This window comes from Cupressus sempervirens, chromosome 7 (assembly GCF_028749045.1).
Source record: "Cupressus sempervirens isolate cs-2001-9-10 chromosome 7, ASM2874904v1, whole genome shotgun sequence".
Taxonomy (NCBI): domain Eukaryota; kingdom Viridiplantae; phylum Streptophyta; class Pinopsida; order Cupressales; family Cupressaceae; genus Cupressus; species Cupressus sempervirens.
In genome coordinates, this window is record NC_143124.1 from 34,028,467 (window position 1) to 34,047,501 (window position 19,035).

General features: G+C 35.2%; 1 protein-coding gene across 1 annotated transcript in view; it reads right to left on the reverse strand.

The window, feature by feature from the left end:
* LOC149545291 (beta-galactosidase 8-like) overlaps positions 1-19,035 on the reverse strand; it is a 219,321-nt gene that overhangs the window by 60,908 nt on the left and 139,378 nt on the right. The window contains exon 11 of the mRNA XM_089790622.1: positions 5,857-6,021. Coding sequence (XP_089646748.1) covers positions 5,857-6,021 — 165 coding nt within the window. The remainder of the gene's footprint in view (positions 1-5,856; positions 6,022-19,035) is intronic.

Here is a 19,035-nt window from a genome sequence, read left to right on the forward strand (position 1 = left end):
TTGAAATTTATGATACTACAGTATAGCAGGACAATAGAAGATATTACAATAATGATTTCAACTCAAATATCTAGATCTTATATAGGGAATATACAGCTGAAAATTTCAAATTTTAATATCAACTTAGATATTGAGTATTTTCACAAAATAGCAACAATTCAGTTGATAAAATATCCCCTATTATCTAAATCAACAATACCCATAAAAATTAGAAGTTACAATCCATGAACTTATAGGTAAGACATGCCTTGAAACCCTCTGAAATGAAGTCTACCAATAGCAAAAGGACTCTCCAACAAACAAATGCAACAACTGATATGTAAAACGTTGCTCCCAAAGTGTAGATAGAAAATAATGCCTAGCAACAAATATAAACAGGTGCTCAACCAACTCAAAATTAACCAACACCCAACTACTTCTCAGCAACAGTAATAATAGTATAAGAAGATGCCAAATTCCAAATTTCAAACACCACAGTATCTCCTAACCACAATGTATACAACAATGGAGATAAAGACCAATTCTCAGAAAACTAATTTACAATACCTCAGTTGTGAATTACAATTAACTTCTCAAGAACCAACCTTTATACTCTAGCAAGGCTATAGAAAAATCAAACTTCAAAAACATCACAAACACAAAAAAGCAAAATAAGATAATCAAATAATTGGATGTTTTACTCACCAAATGGGCTCATATTTATAATCTCCAAGTGGCACAAAGTTTCCCAAATGAACTTCAGTTAAGAAGCTTCCCACACACAACATTAAATTATAATAAGTGTCATTATAAACTAATTTATTAATTGATTTTGGCTCAGAAAATGACCTTTTGCACCATAACTTAATTTTCTGACAAGTAAGGCCATTGTTTCTTATTCCCACAATTTAAAACTTTTCATCCCGGTTCCAACAAGCTATGATTTTGAGATGACCGACCAACAAAACTAACAAAAATAGCAACCTCAGTGTATTTAGATGAATAATAATAATTCACCCGTCTTGTAAAAAAAACTGAAGAGGCATCAGAATCAAAATCTAACAACACCAAAGTGATCTTGATAATAAAAGTTGATGAATGAACCTGACAAGGTGACCTACTATAAATAGACGCTCCCTCCAAGATTCTTGGAGCTCAAACTTGAAGCCCAAAATAAAAACTGAGAGCATCACCTAACTCCTCTAACTTGACTGAGCTCATCAGAACCAAAAGATTGACTTACTATAAATAGTAAGTCCCTAAAATGGAGCCAAAACACACCATAGTTGTTGAAAAACCTATATCCACACAATTGAGACCCTCAAATCTCACTGTTAGTTCATGAGGGTTGTGATGGTGAACTGCCCTAGCCAACTACGAGAACCTACTAAAAATGGGGCCATTACACTATAATAGGTATATAAAAAAAATATGGCATTTCATAAACAATATCATTAACCCTCCGATGGTGCTTCTTATCTCAAAGGCATATAGATTATACCCCTCTATAAGAATTGCAAAGAGTTGGCAAACTTGCCCACTTATTTTAAGTTCTGAAAGGAAATCATGATAGTCTATAGCAGATAAATCAGACCAATTACATGTACATAAGCAATCATACTGGTTACTTTAACTTATGTAAACAAATCATCCAAACACAGATTGTAGTTCATTTGGCTCTATTCATAATATTAAAAATTCATTTGTAATGTCCCCAATTTAGCAAGTTCCTAGAGTAAAGGTTTGTGAACTCATCATTGCGACCCTCGTGAGTTGACGTTAGATTTTGGGAGTCTTTGTTGCGGATTTGCTATGTTTGGACTTACTATTTTTAGTAAGTCACTTTTGGCCAGTTTCTATTTTTGGCAAGGTAGTTCTGGCAATAGTGGTTGCCTGTCATTTCTCTAGTGGGCTCCAGATGAGATATTTTGATGAAGTCATATTTATTGCAATTATAATGAGACTTCATGAATATCTAATGCACTTGTAATTATTATTGTGCTTTATATTATAAAGTAATTGGACTTTATGTTATAAAGCAATGTCTATGTGAAAGGTGTCATGGTGAAGCTAGGTTGCACAAAGGCTTTATAAATATGGCTTCATTTGGGAGAGAAAAAGCATTTTGAATATTCATTATTTGTTTATGATATTCGGCTGAGGGTTTGAAATTTCTGAGAATTGATTTGAAATTCAATTGCACTGCAAATTGTTGTTGCTGTATAGCAATTTGCCAATTTCCTCCTTATTGTTTTCTACTGTGTCTAAGGAGTGGATTATTCCTAGGATTTATTGAGAGAAGTGATAAGTTTCTGAGAGCTGCGAGTCAAATTGGGAGACATAATTTGCTTTGCTAAAGACTGGCATTTCTTCTTGGGCAGCAGCTGACTTTAGAAGAGCTGCATTTTATCTTGGACGGGCCTATTATTCATTTCCAAAGGGCTGCATAGGGAATTTGCAGACCTGGCATCTGCATTTGACACGACTGCAAACCATTACCATAGCCGCATTTCGGACTGGGAGCCTGCCGTCACCATAACTCTGCCCTGCAATTTCTTTAAAGGCTCACGATTTGACCTCCAGGCTTGTGCTTCACCTTCTATGCTGGCCATTGCAATGTCTGGTAATTATATTGAGGACAGGTGGTGAATTAATATTAACAAGGCAGCAATTTTAAATTGAAGGAAGCTGTGATTTTCCATGGATCCGCAATTGTCATTCTGGAGTTCGATGTTTCGACGTTGGGTAGTCCAAAGGGCATATGAATCATAATCAAGTTCTATTAATATTGGAAATTGAATTTAGTTTTTAATATTAAGTATAGACTTTCTTAAAACTAAACAACATTCCAACTAAATGAGATAACAAATAATCTGACATAGTGTCATCAAATCAATATGCTGGAAATGAAGATTTGAAGTTCATATATCAGTATTATATGTTCTCCAAAACCTAGACTTTTGCCTTCTATTCCAATTAGATGCAGCTGAGAAGAATGACACTGAACAAGGTTCTTGTCTCCGTCAACATGCAGTTTTGAAACTTACTACACCCAATAGTTTCTGTTCCATCACCTAATGCTCAACTTCCCCTTTGTTAGCAACTAAAATAGGATGGCTAGGCAAGAATACCAAAGCTACAAAAATTTTGATATCATGCAGCCATTGTGTGTAAATGTAGGATGCGGCTATCCTCTAGACAAAATGCACCTTTCACCAAAATTCAAACACAACGGATTTTCCAGAAATTTTCAGCATTTCTTCTTCATGATTTGCATGTTTAGTAATCAAAAACAGCAAAAAAAATTGAGAAAAAATAATTGTATTTTCAGAGATCTGAAAAAAAGAAATGTTTGACTTTTGGTGCATTCTGTCAAGAGGATAGCCGGCATTGTACTTGTATGGCAATAAACTCTTTCTATTGCCTCTTTAGATTGTCCTCCAACCCTTGATTGAATGCAAGCTTTATCCCCACAATTCTTCATAAAAAATTCTGATATAAATCAAATCCTTGAACCAGAAAATAAGAATTGTTTATTTATGATGTAATACTTGAATGCAAATACCAAATGGATCCCCAAGACTCTATATCTTTCAATAGAATCGAGATTATAAGAAGAAAAAGACCATTCTGCAATCCCTTGAGAAGAACTTATCCAATTAATTTCACCAATTTCATATAATTTCCAAGTATGTTGAAAGAGAAGGCCTATGAGAAAGTGATAAAGATGAAAAAGAATGAGACAGAATAAAATAATCCAAGAGAGTTTTGTTATGAAAATAGTTAACATAAACTCAAAGTTTTGGAAGAGCTTTCCAAGATCAACACAAGAGAGGAGACAAGAGATTTTTGAAGGGGAAAAAACAAGAACAAAACCCATGTGAATTATATGAATGAGGCAAATGCCTAGAGAATGGAGAGAGAGAGAGAGAGAGAGAGAGAGAGAGAGATCATTACAAGAACTACATAGTGTGTCTGTTGTGTTGAGGATGAGAGATGAGCATCTCTTATATAGAGATGAGGAAAGAAGTTATTTAGTAACTCTTAAGTGAATATGTGTGCGTACCAAGTGTCATAATCCTCTTGACGAGGAATAAACTATTTTCCTCAGTAAAGGAATTATAAAAAATGACATGTCCTCACACATGGACAATAGGACAAGCAAGTGACATGTCCGCGCACTCATACTAGAGGAAAAACCTACATAAAGGATACCTTGGTTTATCCCAAATAAATAAGACAACCAAGGAAAGATTACTAATCCTAAGAAGGCCTTTAAGTCCCTTGTATCTCCTAGTTATCATATGGCACCAGAGGAAATAAGCCTGTGAACACTAGAAATACATTATCCTTGATGTCACCAATCTGAACGAGGTTGTGTCGACAATTTGCAAGTAAACTCGAGATCTTCACAATGTCACCAGTCTCCAAGAATATATTGCTGATCCTTACCTTAAATAGCCTCTAATTTACAAAAGAGATATCATTGTTATTAGTCCAAGTAGGTCACTAAGTGACTTCACCTAATTGAAAAATAGCAAACTATGGAGGGATCTATCGCCTTTAAAATTGCACTTAAATTTCACATCCCAAATAGGAATGTAAAATACAAGATGTAATGTTGAATGATGATTACGATCTTTGCTCAAATGCAAAAAACTATGAATCTATAGCACCTAAAAGACAAGGGGTCAGCCAACCCAAATTGGCACAATAAATATTCAATTTAAATTAGGTCCTACTTAAGCCAAGGTGGCACAAAGGTGCACCCCTAGAATGGGCTTTCTTGAAGGCTAACTAGCTCTTAAGGGACCAAAAGAGCTAATAGAAAACTAAGATAGGTCCAGCTAATGAGGGGACATGACAAATTACATCCTACTTTGTCCAGTGTCATCTACTCATTAATCATGAAGGGTGTTACCCCCCACTTTCATCTACACCATCTCAAAATGGGCCATTATTAAGGTGGCATTCCATCAAGGTGTTATGTGTATCGGTACCACATAAATTATTTGGTAATCCTTTGTTAAGTAGGGTGTAACACAGAGAAAATGTTTCACTCATGTCATTTGTTTTGCCCTTTATTGAGCTCAAGTCAGTACATTCTTCCACACATCATCAATACAAGTTAGCTTTGCATAAGGTAATGACACCTGTGTCCACGTGTCAGATTGAATATGTGTTGATGCTTGTTAATATATTTAAAAAGCTGGAAGCATGTTTTGGTCTTTTCACCATTGTTACAAATGGCCAATTACAAAAGACAATTGAACTACTGAACTACCCAAAACAAAGAGTTTTTCCTACTGGTGCAGGCAAGGAGAGGAACCACCTCAGTCTCTTTCAACGCTACAGGGCTTAATGCATACACCAAGTGATATACACTACCAAAGACCGATTTATGATCATTTTTTTTTTGTAAACTACTTCCTTTTGTTTTTCACTGTTCTATCAATAAAATATGACTACAAAGACTCTAATTATCAACAGTAGTTTTAATTGAATCACTTCTATTCATTTGGCATCCTTCGATGTTCGACTACTTCTATATCTGACATCAGAAAGTTTGTTTTATCTCAAGAATATTTTTACAATTGCTTTTTCTCTACAACACAGCTGGCTCTTTACACCTTTCTGGTCCTTAGCTTCTTCTTCTTTTATTAAAGGACAAAGGAAATTCTTTACAATCCTACTACCATTAATTTAGTGTTCTTTAATCAATAGTGTATTCCTTTCTTAACACATTGATAATAGTTTTTAAAAGGAGAATTAGCAAGTAATCTAAGCATACCATATAATATACGTGGGCAAAAAGTTTAAAATACTTTGAATGAATTTAAGCATAATACTTAAATATGACCTGATTTAAATACTAACCTTTGCTGTGTTGAAGATCACATTATTGCAATCAGGAAGAATGCTCACAGACCATGCAGGCAAGCTGTATGTATTGCCATTAAATGTCACATTGAAATCAGAAGTATCATTGATATTAGCAAGAAACGCTGCACAGGTTCCTGATTCCATATAGTAAATGTGTGCCTACAACCAAATTAATGCATCACTTGCCTTTTCGGCATACACTGAAAATAAGATACAAAGTTTATGCTTTTCTTCAGTAAAATAATCAAAATATATCTAATCTAAGATATAGCAAAGAAGATGAACATCAAGTCATTTGTCTATCATATAAGAGTGAATCAAGTTGCTCTTTCTCATTATAACAATTAAATAATTATGTTAAGTTATTCATTTTGTATTGTTAAATTACCAAAAAGTATCTGAATGAGCCTCTTCAAAGAATTTGAATAAAGATTGTAGTATAGGAAAAATATCCAGCTCATTTTCATGAAGCAAACTAGTGAGCTTTTGAGAATACAACTCCATTTATGAAAAAGTTATCATACAAATTTGCACCCTGCTGAGCTCTCAACTCAGTAACTTTGTGACACATGGGAACAATCCTAGGCCTGTAAGTTGCCTATAAGTTGGAGTGGAGATCCAGATAAAGCTCATTCCTTTAATGCGTCACCTAAAGCTAAACTAAACTACTAACTTTTAGAGGGAAAAAGGAAGGAAGATGCTTAAAAATGCTCTTAGATTGCTCTGGACATGGAAAACTACAACTATGAGGTGATGCACTTGTTACCTAAATTTTCACCGCTCCGCTCATTTCAGGCAGTCATAGTTATCATTTATGTCAATCAAAGGTGCATTTTTTGTTTGAACCAAATACAAGAGTCAGATTCGCAGCAAATTGAAGTGTTACAAAGAAACAAGGATACATATGCAATGCATCATTTTGGTCATAAAAGGGAATAAAAATGAAGCAACAACTACAAACTCTACCATCAATAGCAGCGAAGTAAAGGAAATAGTTAGAAGTTTAAAATACCATCAGCAAAAGAACATCTGAAATAGTTGTAAGAGGAAGGAAGTAAAGAAAGTTTTTCCTATATAAAACTTTACCCCAAGGTTTTAGATCTAAAGAGAAATCAACAAAGCAGTTCCAGATTTTTGGTAACGATAACAAACTTCAGATTTTTTTTATTTCTATAAGTTTGTATTGTATTTTTTTTATAATATTTATAAATGATATTTTATAAATCATTTATTTGATATTATTTTAAAAATACAAAATATGGAAATTGGCTTTTAAAATAAAAATAATTATTTTATTTTGTATCATTTAATACAGAATTATTAAATTATTTATAATCTATTATTTTTAATGAACATTATTATATAATATTGTTAAGTGATTTATTATCACTCAATAAATATTATTAATATAATGAATTTTGTTTAAATAATAAATTATAAATTACCTAATAATTGTTCAACACACATATTAAATACTTCATTGTTCATTACTTAATTGATAGTTAATAAGTGAATGAATTACAAGTTATTTAATAATTATTACTTAAAGTGCAAAATAAGATATCTATTTTTATCTCTAAAAGTCAAACAAAGATATTTTGGAGAGTTATGGCAAGGTGTCAAGGTCATATTGATGAGATTTGAAGGTCAGAGAGTTTGAAGGCCATTTTGAAAGATAAGAGTGCATTAATGAGGGGTCTTTATGTTGATATTATTGAGGCATGACTTTTGGGCCATATTTACACCTTTTTGAAGACATTTTAGGGGCTCAAAATTGTCTTGAAAACTAAATTCAACCAAAGAGTTGTTTATTGTATTAATGATGCAGTTGGATGGAAAAAGGCACAAGTAGGAGCCGAAGGCTCATTTGTAAAGGCAATGGTTTTGTGCATATTGGGGACTTGTGATATTTTCCAATCCTTCTCCTCATTCTTGCTATATTTCTTGTACCTCACCTTGAGACATGCTGATTTGTAACACCTTTGAGCAGTAATACGTAGTGTGTGCCTTCTCATTTTCTATTTTATTGTGTACTTAGTGTTAATGCAAGTTCATGTGATGTTCTATCCTTGGAGTTGTATTGCATATTGGTGCCTTTAAGTAAAAAGATACCATTCTTTGCAGGTAATAAGTTGTGTTGGTCCTAAGAATCAGTCTTAGTTTGTGAAAAAATCTTTCTCCTCCTAAGGGTTGATCTTATTAAACCATCTTATAAATTATTTATGCAAAGATCATGTTATTGGATTGTCTACTAAGGTTCTTATATTAGCAGTTTTGTTGTGTGTTGGTTAAGTGTAATAACCACCCTTCTTTTTGTTTTTTAGGAGACTTGCAGACTATTGAGTATTATCAATTAGAGTGTTATTTTCAACATGGCATTTTGACAAACACTTAGCAAACATAGAACAATAAATAAGCAAAGTCTGGACCTCTTTATTTGCTGATAAAATATTGATTTTGCAATAGAAATGTTTACATACACTTTCCTTATAGGCTACAGCAAATATTGAGACTGGTATTTAACAATTACAATGCCTAAAATAAACAGTATGATGGAAGGAACATGGAAGTAGATGTCGTAGTGATCTGCAGATGAAATGACAGCCTTCCAACCTTTAACCAACGAGAGTGAACAAGAAACTCAATGCAACACTGTTCGCGCATTGTAGTAGCACTATACACAACACTAGAAAAAACACTATTCACGCGCACTGTAGCAAAATCACTATTCATGGACACTGTAGCAAAACACTATTCATGGTTGCAAGCAACTTCTGACTTGAACTTTAGAGCTCTCTTAAAGTATGTGCAAACTCACCAATAAATCCCATTGTGTTTCCTGAATGAAAACAGCCGGTAATCCTCCTGACTATGTCTTTCAACAGCGAAGAGAATGCTAGCAAAGAGGGATTTTGTCCTCCAAGCTCAACAATTAAATTTCCTAGAAATCCAATTTCATAATAGTAATATCCATAGTTCAAAATATCACCAAGATAGCACCAAGAAGCATACTTCTCACAAGAAATTGCGGATGGTGTGAAAAGTCATCCTTTCCTTGCCAAGTCTCTGAGACGAGAAGTTCAACTTCTCGCCGCGAGAAAATGGCGATATCTCGGCGAGATCTTGTCAACTTCTTGCAAGAAGTTGTTAAGTTCTTGCGGGGAGTGTGATGGAACTCAATTTTTTAGAAGCTCCATTCTTATATATTTTCATATCTTTTCGTTTTTAATGTTGTATACCAATGATAGGAGTCCTCATGTTCTCACACAATCTCTACTGGTGATGAACAGTTTCTTAGTTCTAGAGATATGAAAGGATTTGATACTAAACAATGGAGAGTTGATGCTGAGAAAATGATGGTCTAGCTAAACAAACAAGCTGTTTTGTGCTCAGATTTAAGATCATCTACAGAACATACTCCTATTCAATTTGTTAAGGCTGCATCCTCGTTTAAAGATGAAGAAGAAAGAATAGAGGGAAAATATTCAGAAGCCCTTTGATAACATTTTGAGGAAGGCTTTTTCATGTGACTGTAATATATTCCTAATCATGCCGTTCACACACCTCTGTGTTCAGATATTCATGGAGGATCATTCATTCAAGTTGCATATAGTTCCAATTATTTGGACACATTTTCCATAAGTACAACATCTCATAAAGAGAATGAATAAACCAGTTTTGATTGCACACTAGAATATAAAGAACATAGTGCCAGACTCAGTATGCTTTATATGTGCAAAGAATTGCCTAGAGTGCAAATTATGCATACCAGTGTATGGTTGTATGTATGCTGAGACGAAGAGGGTCACAGATATTGTACTCAACAAAATAGAAAATATACAAAGTATGGTGTATTGAAACAGTTTTTAAGATAATATGTGTGAGCAGCATGCATAACATTGACAAGCATAATGAAGACAATAAAAGATTGCAATGATATTTGAAAGCAGTACACTATCAAGAGTTATTGATTTGGTAACAAGGATCGTATATACAGATTATTGGCTGTAGGTTTCAGATGTTTGAAAAGTTTTAATTTGATATTCAAAAATAGTGGGAATTTCATGAGACAGTGACTTAAAGCATCCTTAATGTAGAGGTAGGAAATGTAGCATTAATATGAGAATATATTGATTTTGGACACTAGAGACCAATGAGAAGGATGCTATCTATGTGGATAAGAGGCATGAAAGCACGAACAGAGAGAAGTATCATTCCTTTGTATTGCACAATAATTTGTGACAATTCATATGTTTGAAGAAATCGATCATTAGGGAAATAAAATAATCGGGCCACTCAAGCAAGGAAGTTTGCTTCATTGAGGCATATTACTCATCACTAATGTTATGACTTTGTTTTACGCAGGTCCTGGAGCGGTTTTTGTAATCAAAAAGTCTATGATATAATACAAGGAAGATACAATGGATTAGCACCATGATATTCGCGAAAGGAATCGGGAGATCAAAGTAGGAAGATGCACCCGCAATACCTCCAGTGAAATGATTGAAGTTACAGCAATTCAATAAATATATTTGCTGAAGTTGTGCTGTCCACATTTTTCTCTCATTCGCGAGTTGAAAAATATATACCTTTGGAAGGATATTCACACGGGTCTATTAAAAACAAAACCGGCAGATAATGATGAATAAGCGATGGAAAAGATAGTATATCAGATTCAGTGGGAGAGGCACTCAGAGCATCTAAAAACGACATCAACCATTCGCATAAAATGTATATTTATATGCATATGGGAGAGATAATGTTATCTGCAAATACGGAGTTTGAGGTGCACATATCATATAAAACATATTATTGCTACGACTTTAGCCTCCAGAATTTTCAAGCGCACAAAGAAATAACGTGGCCCGAGCATATTCGCGTGAATGAAAAAGATTACCAAGATGTCGATAGTTATACAAATGAGCTATGTTAAACTATATTAAATTCTTGAAAGTTTTGGTTAGTTACTTCTTATGAAAGAATGCATTATTTTGGAAAATGCCTTTTCGGTTTTTATAAATAGGAGATGTAAAAATCGAAAGATACAATATTCATATTCACTTTTACATTTAAAAAAAAAATTATTTATGCTTTGTGATGTATTATATTTTTCAATCTGGGGAGAAGCGAACTTTTGAACTAAGCCTGTAGATGGTGGATTATGGAATAAATTCTTGTGCGATTCTGGAGTGGAATTATATTGGATGGATCATCCGTGAGGAGTGTCTCCAATACGATTTTATTTCCAAATCAATAAGAAGTATTTATTTAATTTATTTGCATTAGAGTTTTATTAAGTTGTGTCCTTTATAAACATTTTTATTATTTTCTATAAATATTTTAATATTTGGATAAGTGGACTGGATCAATGTTACATTTTAAATTAGACAAACATAAATATTGTGAAATATTTAATTGTTTTCGTATTTATGTCTAATTTGTCTCCGCAGGAGTTAAAGTGCATTTTAGACTAATTTAAATTGCTTTTATATAATTGATTCGTCGCGTCCGAATTAATTTGTTTATAGTAAAAATATATTAAAGTTTATAAAGCTGTACATTTCAACTAATTTTAATTAGGCACTGGTCTTTTATTCTTAATTCATAATCCATACGCTGGCAAATGTTTCATTTCTTGCCTTTGCGGAATTAATATATTCATCTGTTGCATTAATCTATATTTATTTTTTATCTAAACATTATTTCAATTATTTACTTTTGTTCTCAGTTCAGAAATTGCAAGTTTAAAGTTTTCCTATAGTTCTTGCTATTTGGGAAACTTTTATTGTATTTGTGTTCTAATCGATCTGTTTTAAGTATCTTGGATCTAAGCATTTCGTCCAGGATTAGGTGCACCCGCCTCGGTCTTGCAAAGCCAGAAGCGCAGGGGATTTAGATCGCATCGATCAATCCTATCAAGTTGGCCTTAACCAGTTGAATATCCCAGCATCGAGCAGGCAAGGCTCGTAGGATTCCAATCTGCAGTTTTGGGAACCAACAGAGTGCATGAAGTTGCCAGTTAAGTGACAATCATGCCCAAAAACGACATCATTTGTGCCTTTTTGCAGCATTGAGTTTGTTGGGTGTGGGAGGAGAAAATAGGCAATTGCTAGTGATTTATAGCAATTGCCAGTAGATTCATAGTGGATTCGAAGCTCTTTTCAAGAAAAATCCGAATTCACAAGTTACTTAATTTTTGTTCTTTTGAGTTAAAAATTATTTTTATTTGCCATACTTACATATCTTGCATCTAACTTAGTTAAGACTCTACGAATACCATTTCTAATGTTCTCTAACATGTTTTAGAGTGTAATGACAAAGATCTAAAACTATGTTTCCACAATTTTCCCCAAAAAAAACATTTTTCCCTCAATAATTTCATAACCTAATACATTTTTTGTTTTATTCTTTGAACTTGCAGCTTGTATTTAAAATTATTTGAAGTTTTAATCTAATATGTTTGTTAAATCTAAATTTGTGGCTTATTTTGTATGTGTAGGTTGATTTTACATTAAATGGCAAATATGGTTTTCTCTACAAGAAGGTCAAATGCAACATCTTCCAGTGGCCTCGTAGCATGTCCATCTGGATTCATAGGTATGCACCCTAAAGGGGCTAGAGACTTTGCATGGAAATATGGGTTTGAAGGAACAAAGTATAATAGTGGCATATGCATAAAATGCGAAAAACAAGTTCATGGAGGCATATCTCATTTGAAGTACCACCTCGCTAGTATAGAAATGTAATGTTCCTAAGGTGAACTCAACCTGTAGGTGATCTCGATCCAGTGCCTCAAGTAGTTCTCCCTCCCTGCTTCAGGTAGTCTTTCCAGTGCCTCAGGTAGTTCTCCTTCGTGCCTCGAGTAGTCCTTCTAGTGCCTCAGGTAGTTTCTCTTCCGTGCCTTGGGTAGTATTTCCAGTGCCTCAGGTAGTTCTCCTCTATGCCTCGGGTAGTCTTTCCAGTGCCTCAGGTCGTGTGTTGTACGGTGTCAATGTGTAGGATGGAAAGGTCGTATGATACCTTATTGGTCATACAGTATGTTGGGGTCTGACTATATGAACAGTGGGAGGCCGTATAGTGGACAAGGCTAGGAAGGCCGTACGGTGTCAAGGTCGTACAGTAGCTTCAGTTGAGGCTTTACCATATTAGTCTGTATATTAGCCTTGTTGTGATAGGGTACAACTTGCAAGTCATAACTTGTAGGGAAGTTACTGTCGATGGGTTGTGTACGATTCCGAAGATGAACAATATTTGATAAGAAATCTAGATATGCAAACAAGAGATACCAACAAAGTCGCTCCACAAAATATATCGATATTTGCCAGAATCAAATCAAGAAATACACAGACAGAATAGGGTGAGGGTTGATTCCCACCGAAACTGAGACAAGCCAAATAGGGAAGATCTTTCACTTCCGAAATAGAAAATAATGGAGAACTCCAATAGGAATTTGCAGTACATAGAAAATAATCCAAAAGCATACCTAAAGACTACCTACAAGCCATGCTTAAATACCCATCGGGAAACTTTCCGAGGGGGTACAAAGATACCGATGGCGACACAAACTATGGGAACAAAATAAAAATGGGTCCAAGATATATTAAATCAATCGGCCCATTAACAAGGTTTAATTAAATACATTTATTTTATGATGGGGACATTATAGTCCTCCCGTCCTAGAATTTTCTTGTCCCCAAGAAAATGCACATCTAGTTCTAGGAAAACTTCCGTAATTAGCTCCTTCAATTCCAAGTTAGGCACTAAGTAGATCTTCCCACCGAAGTAAATGATGTCATCAATAACTTTGTATCTTTCATTGCGTACATAGCCATCCATCAACTCACATGCAAGTGTTCTTGGAATACTTGACCAATAGATGGGCCCGCTAATTATCCAGGGAATATCACAAGGTGTTGACTAACTTGTTTTTACTTGCAGTGTCTGGGACCAAATCCTATTTAAAAATTGCCTCCATCTTCTTGATTGTGACTTCCCTCAATCCTTCATTTGACATTCCTCTTAGCAACACCTTCTTGCCATCCGTCTCGAATGAAAAGTCCATCCTTTTGAAACTTTGAGTGTATTGGTCAAGAGTTTCCAACCACTTAATGCCCAAAATGATATCAGTATCAACCAAATCTATGACAAAGAAATCATCTGTCGTGGTATAGTTTCTCATGAAAATTTGTAGGTGTGGGATCACATGAGTGCAAGTAACAAGGTTCCTCCTGCAACGTTAACCTCAAATCCTCCATGCTTAATTGCACGCAGGCCTTTACTAGTGACCAAAGATGAATTTATGAAATTGAGTGTGGCGCCACTATCAATCATGATTGGGACTCATTTTCCATGAAGTGTACCGCAAACCCTGAAGATACCACTTCCAGTCAATGTAGTGAGGGTAGCAATAGAACCCCTTTTTGTATCAAGGCATTTATTCTCTCCTGTTGGGTAATTTCTTCATTAGTTGTTGCAGGTATTTGTCCTTCATCGTCATCAGGCATCACCTCAATATAATGAATCTTTCCCTTCCTAAGGCAGCGATGACGAGGTCCCTATGGTTCTTTGCATGTGAAACAAAGCTTTTTCCTCCGGAGTTCTTGCCAAGAATCTTCATCAATCTGAGGTTTCTTTTGAACTATCTCCTTGTCCTTGTCTTCTTGTGGGGATGGTTTTAGTGTAGCTGCGTGATTTTTGGAGGAAGATGCGGCCATGTCGCGCACCTTCTTAATAGCTTTGTTGAGTGCACACAGGTTGAACCCTTTGATCCAACCTCTTAAAGGCTCTCTCAGCCCATCCATGAATAACACAATTCGGCGTCTTTCAAAGATGTCTATGACCAGTACTGACAACCTTTGGAAATTAGTGATGTAGTTGTCCACCGTGCCCGTTTGCTTTAGCTGAGCTAGATCTTTGAAGTTTAGCTCAGGATTCTTCCCATCGAAACAGTCAATGAGTCTCTCAGTGAACTCGACATAAGAGGTCACTTGGTCGTCACCGAGAGTGACCAATCTATGATGCCACCACTCATGCACCATTCCTTCCAAATGAGGTGTTGTGAACTTGATTGCTTCCTCTTTGGGCATTGGATTGAGTTAGAAATAGGTATCTGCCTTTAGGACTCATGACTTTGTAGTAATGACTCCAGATCCATCAAATGGCGATAAGTTTACCTTTCCGATCTTTCTCCTGAGATCATCATTAAAATAATCGCAATTTCCTCTGCCAGAATATCTCATTCTTAGATCAACATAGTCTCTGTAAGATATATCACCTTCCATATCCACATTCTGCCAATCTTCCCAAAGTTTTTCTTGTATTTCCTCAAAAGTGGGCTCTCTTCCCTTGCGTGGTGCTTCAATCCTTGGAAGGAAGATGGGTATCGAGGGTCGAGAGCGAGAGGCTTGAAAGTTTGTCCTTCCCAAAATAGAATCATCGCTATGCCCATTTTGTTCTCCTGTTGTCTTTTACGCAGCCAATTTTTTTAGAGTTTCCTGCATAAGCCTTTGGGTTTTGTTGATTTACATTTGATTTCTGTTCAGCTCTCTTAAAAGATTCATGACATCTGTCGTAGGATCCTGATGATCTGCCATTCTATCAATAGGGTTATTTCACCTTCTCCTTTGAATATAAACTTGCATTCACTTTCCACAGGCAGGCCTGATCAAAAGCTCTGATAGCACTATAATGTTCCTAAGGTGAACTCATCCTGTAGGTGATCTCGATCCAATGCCTCAAGTAGTTCTCCCTCCGTGCTTCGGGTAGTCTTTCCAGTGCCTCAAGTAGTTCTCCTCCGTGCCTCGGGTAGTCTTGCCAGTGCCTGAGGTAGTTTCTCCTCCGTGCCTTAGGTAGTCTTTCCAGTGCCTCGAGTAGTTCTCCTCCGTGCCTCGGGTAGTCTTTCCAGTGTCTCAAGTTGTGTGTCGTACGGTATCAATGTGCAGGATGGAAAGGCCATACGACACCTTATTGGTTGTACGGTATGTTGGGGTCTAACTGTACGGATAGTGGGAGGCCGTATGGTGGACAAGGCCAAGAAGGTCGTACGATGTCAAAGCAAGGCCATACAGTAGCTTTAGTCGAGGCTATATGAGATCAGTCCATATAGTAGCCTTGTTGTGATAGGGTACAGCTTACAAGTCGTGACTTTTTGAAAAGTTACTGTCGATGGGCTGCATACAATTCTGAAGATGAACAATATTTGATAAGAAATCTAGATATGCAAACAAGAGATACTAACAAAGTCGCTCCACAAAATATATCAATATTTGCCAGAATCAAATCAAGAAATACACAGACAGAATAGGGTGAGGGTTGATTCCCTCCGAAATTGAAACAAGCCTAATAGGGAAGGTCTTTCACTTTCAAAATGGCAAATAACAGAGAACTCCAACAAGAATTCGTAGTACATATAAAATAATCCAAAAGCATACTTAAAGACTACCTACAAGCCATGCTTAAATACCCATCAAGAAACTTTTTGAGGGTGTACAAAGATAGCCAACGGCGACACAAACTACGGAAACAAAATAAAAATGGCTTCGAGATATATTAAATCAATTGGCCCATTAACAAGGTTTAATTAAATACATTTATTTTATGACGGGGACATTACAAGAAAAACGTGACACAAGGATTAGTGATGCGATTATGGAGGAAATAAAAAAGGAGATGATTGGTTTGCTCAATGCCCAAGAAGAGAAAAAATTGAAAAGGGAAAGGGAAAAATTGGCCATAAGGGCATCCATTTATGAATTGCAAGGTATGTTTCCTTTTTAAGAATCATTTATTATTTTCTAATTACAACTAATGATTGTGCTAAAAAAATTATCATGATTCATCGAAATATTCCGAATTAGATATTTACTAGATTTCTCTGTTTTCAATATATTCAAAACTAAACCATTGCAGATGTATTACAAAATACAATAAAACCAACAAAATCTCCAATAGATACTAAGTTGTTCTTTCTCAAAATAACATTTGAAATGTCAGCATATGAAAGTACATTACATATGAATAGAATTAAACCAGTAAACTCACATTACATTCCTTCAAACACATGATTGCATTATACAATAGCAATACAATAACCAACATCCAATCCTAAATACAACTTAACAGTCAGATTGGAAAACTTAAGAAAAGAACCTGTAAGCACAAGCAAGACACCTGATGTGACGTCTCCAAGGACAATGGGTTTGCGTCCACTGTCTGTCGCCACGAGGGGCTATGTCCTCATACTAGTTAAAAGCTGAAGTTTTCTGAAAAACTCTCACAAGAGAGAAAATTGAAACTGAATCATAAATCAAGCATGTCTAGGAATGAGCCTCTTTCCCTTTTTAATACACAAATTAAGACTCTTCGATTCCCCTAGAGCTTTCGTCCTATTCCCTTGTGATGCTTCAACTTCCCTTTGGCATTTCGTCTTATTCCTCCTTGACCTTTTGCTCTCTTTATAACATTAAACTAACATTTTAATAATTTGAGTCTACACTCTCGTAGTTAATTTTAACATTATATATAATAAGACTTCAATATTTCTAATGTTCCAAAAATGAGACATTACAAATCTCCCCTCCTTAAAATTGCTTGTCCTCAAGCAATCAATATCAAGATCTCATATGAATTTGTATGTAGCCCTATAGCTCGATCTAAAAACCAATCCGGCCATCCTACAAGGCAATATGTCACTCTGCAATCCATTCGGCAGCCGGATCCCTGGATCCCATATAACTCTATGAAATAACGTTGCACCTGTAAACTATACAACTCTAATCATTATTATATCCAAGCTCAAACTAAATAGAATTACAACAAGGTCCTCAACAAACCATAAATACATATGATCAACACCTGGATCCCAAACCCTATTGTCATAACCAATCGATATGATAAAGTAGAGATGTATCAATGGCTTATGCATGAACTAGTAGATGGTGACAGCCCAGCCTAAATAGATGATGTAATAAAAAAGCCACTCAAAAACTTAAAGTAACACCCTGGTGTCAGCCAATTGGATCAACAATTTTAGAGGTAGGTTAAGTTATGCTTATCTGGAAGTTGTCTATGTCAGATTGGCAAAAATTGACTTCAGGATCTGGAATAAAATCTTCAACTAAATAGTATGACTAGGATTCCCTTTCAATTCGGATTTCCTTGACCCCACAGGTATGGTAGCATAAGACAAATCCAACTGCACATGACCTCCAACCAAATTTGACCATTGCCTAGATAACATTATAACATAATTTGCTGATATCTCGGCAACTGTAATGTCAGTTCTACATGATATACGCAGAAACAATGGAAAACAAAATTCAACATTTTTAATGATTCCAACTACAACTACAGATCTATTATCCATGGCATAACATTTTCCAAAAGGAATATCAACTTTAAGACCTATTTCCTTCATTACATTAGCAGACATGATATTGACTGCTGCGCCAAAATCAATCATACAATTTTTTACCAATTTATTGTTTATCAACAATGTTAAATAGAACGGGTCTACTTGATTTGTCCTTTTATTTAATGTTGTTCCTAAATATACAATAGGTGTTTCTTCATTATTTTTAACATCATCCTTATTGTTAATATCTTGCACACGAGACAATATCTTCACAATCTTGTCCCTGTAATCAGAAAATTTCATCATATCCATTAGAGGCACAGTAATTTTTAACTGAGATAAAGCATGACTCATAAAACTATGACAATCAGATATTTTCTTACCATTAGTTTGCACGACTGGTTGCTTGGTCATCCTATAAGTTTGATTACCTTCCTTTTTTTTGGTTTGGGTTTGATTACCAAGTTTTTTAGATGCTTCAGTCTGTTGTTGATTCCTCGCAAATATACTAGCGGAACTTCCTTGATCAGCATTAGTATCTTTATTCCTTCTTTGGTATGTATGCTTAGTGTGCTCAACTACTGCAATAGTATAGGCTCTCCTTTCTTTTGGTGTTAATCTGCGAAAGGTAGGATTATCTTCCTCATCTGAAAACAATTTTTGAGTACATCGTTGCTGGTTAGAACCTCTATAATAACAATCAGCATTTTGGTCTTCATCTGTAGAATCATCTTCATCTCTTTCCCATAGTGGTTCGGATGATATTGTGTTGATTATCGATTTTTCTTCACTTTCCTGATTTTCTTCTTCAAACATAGCTT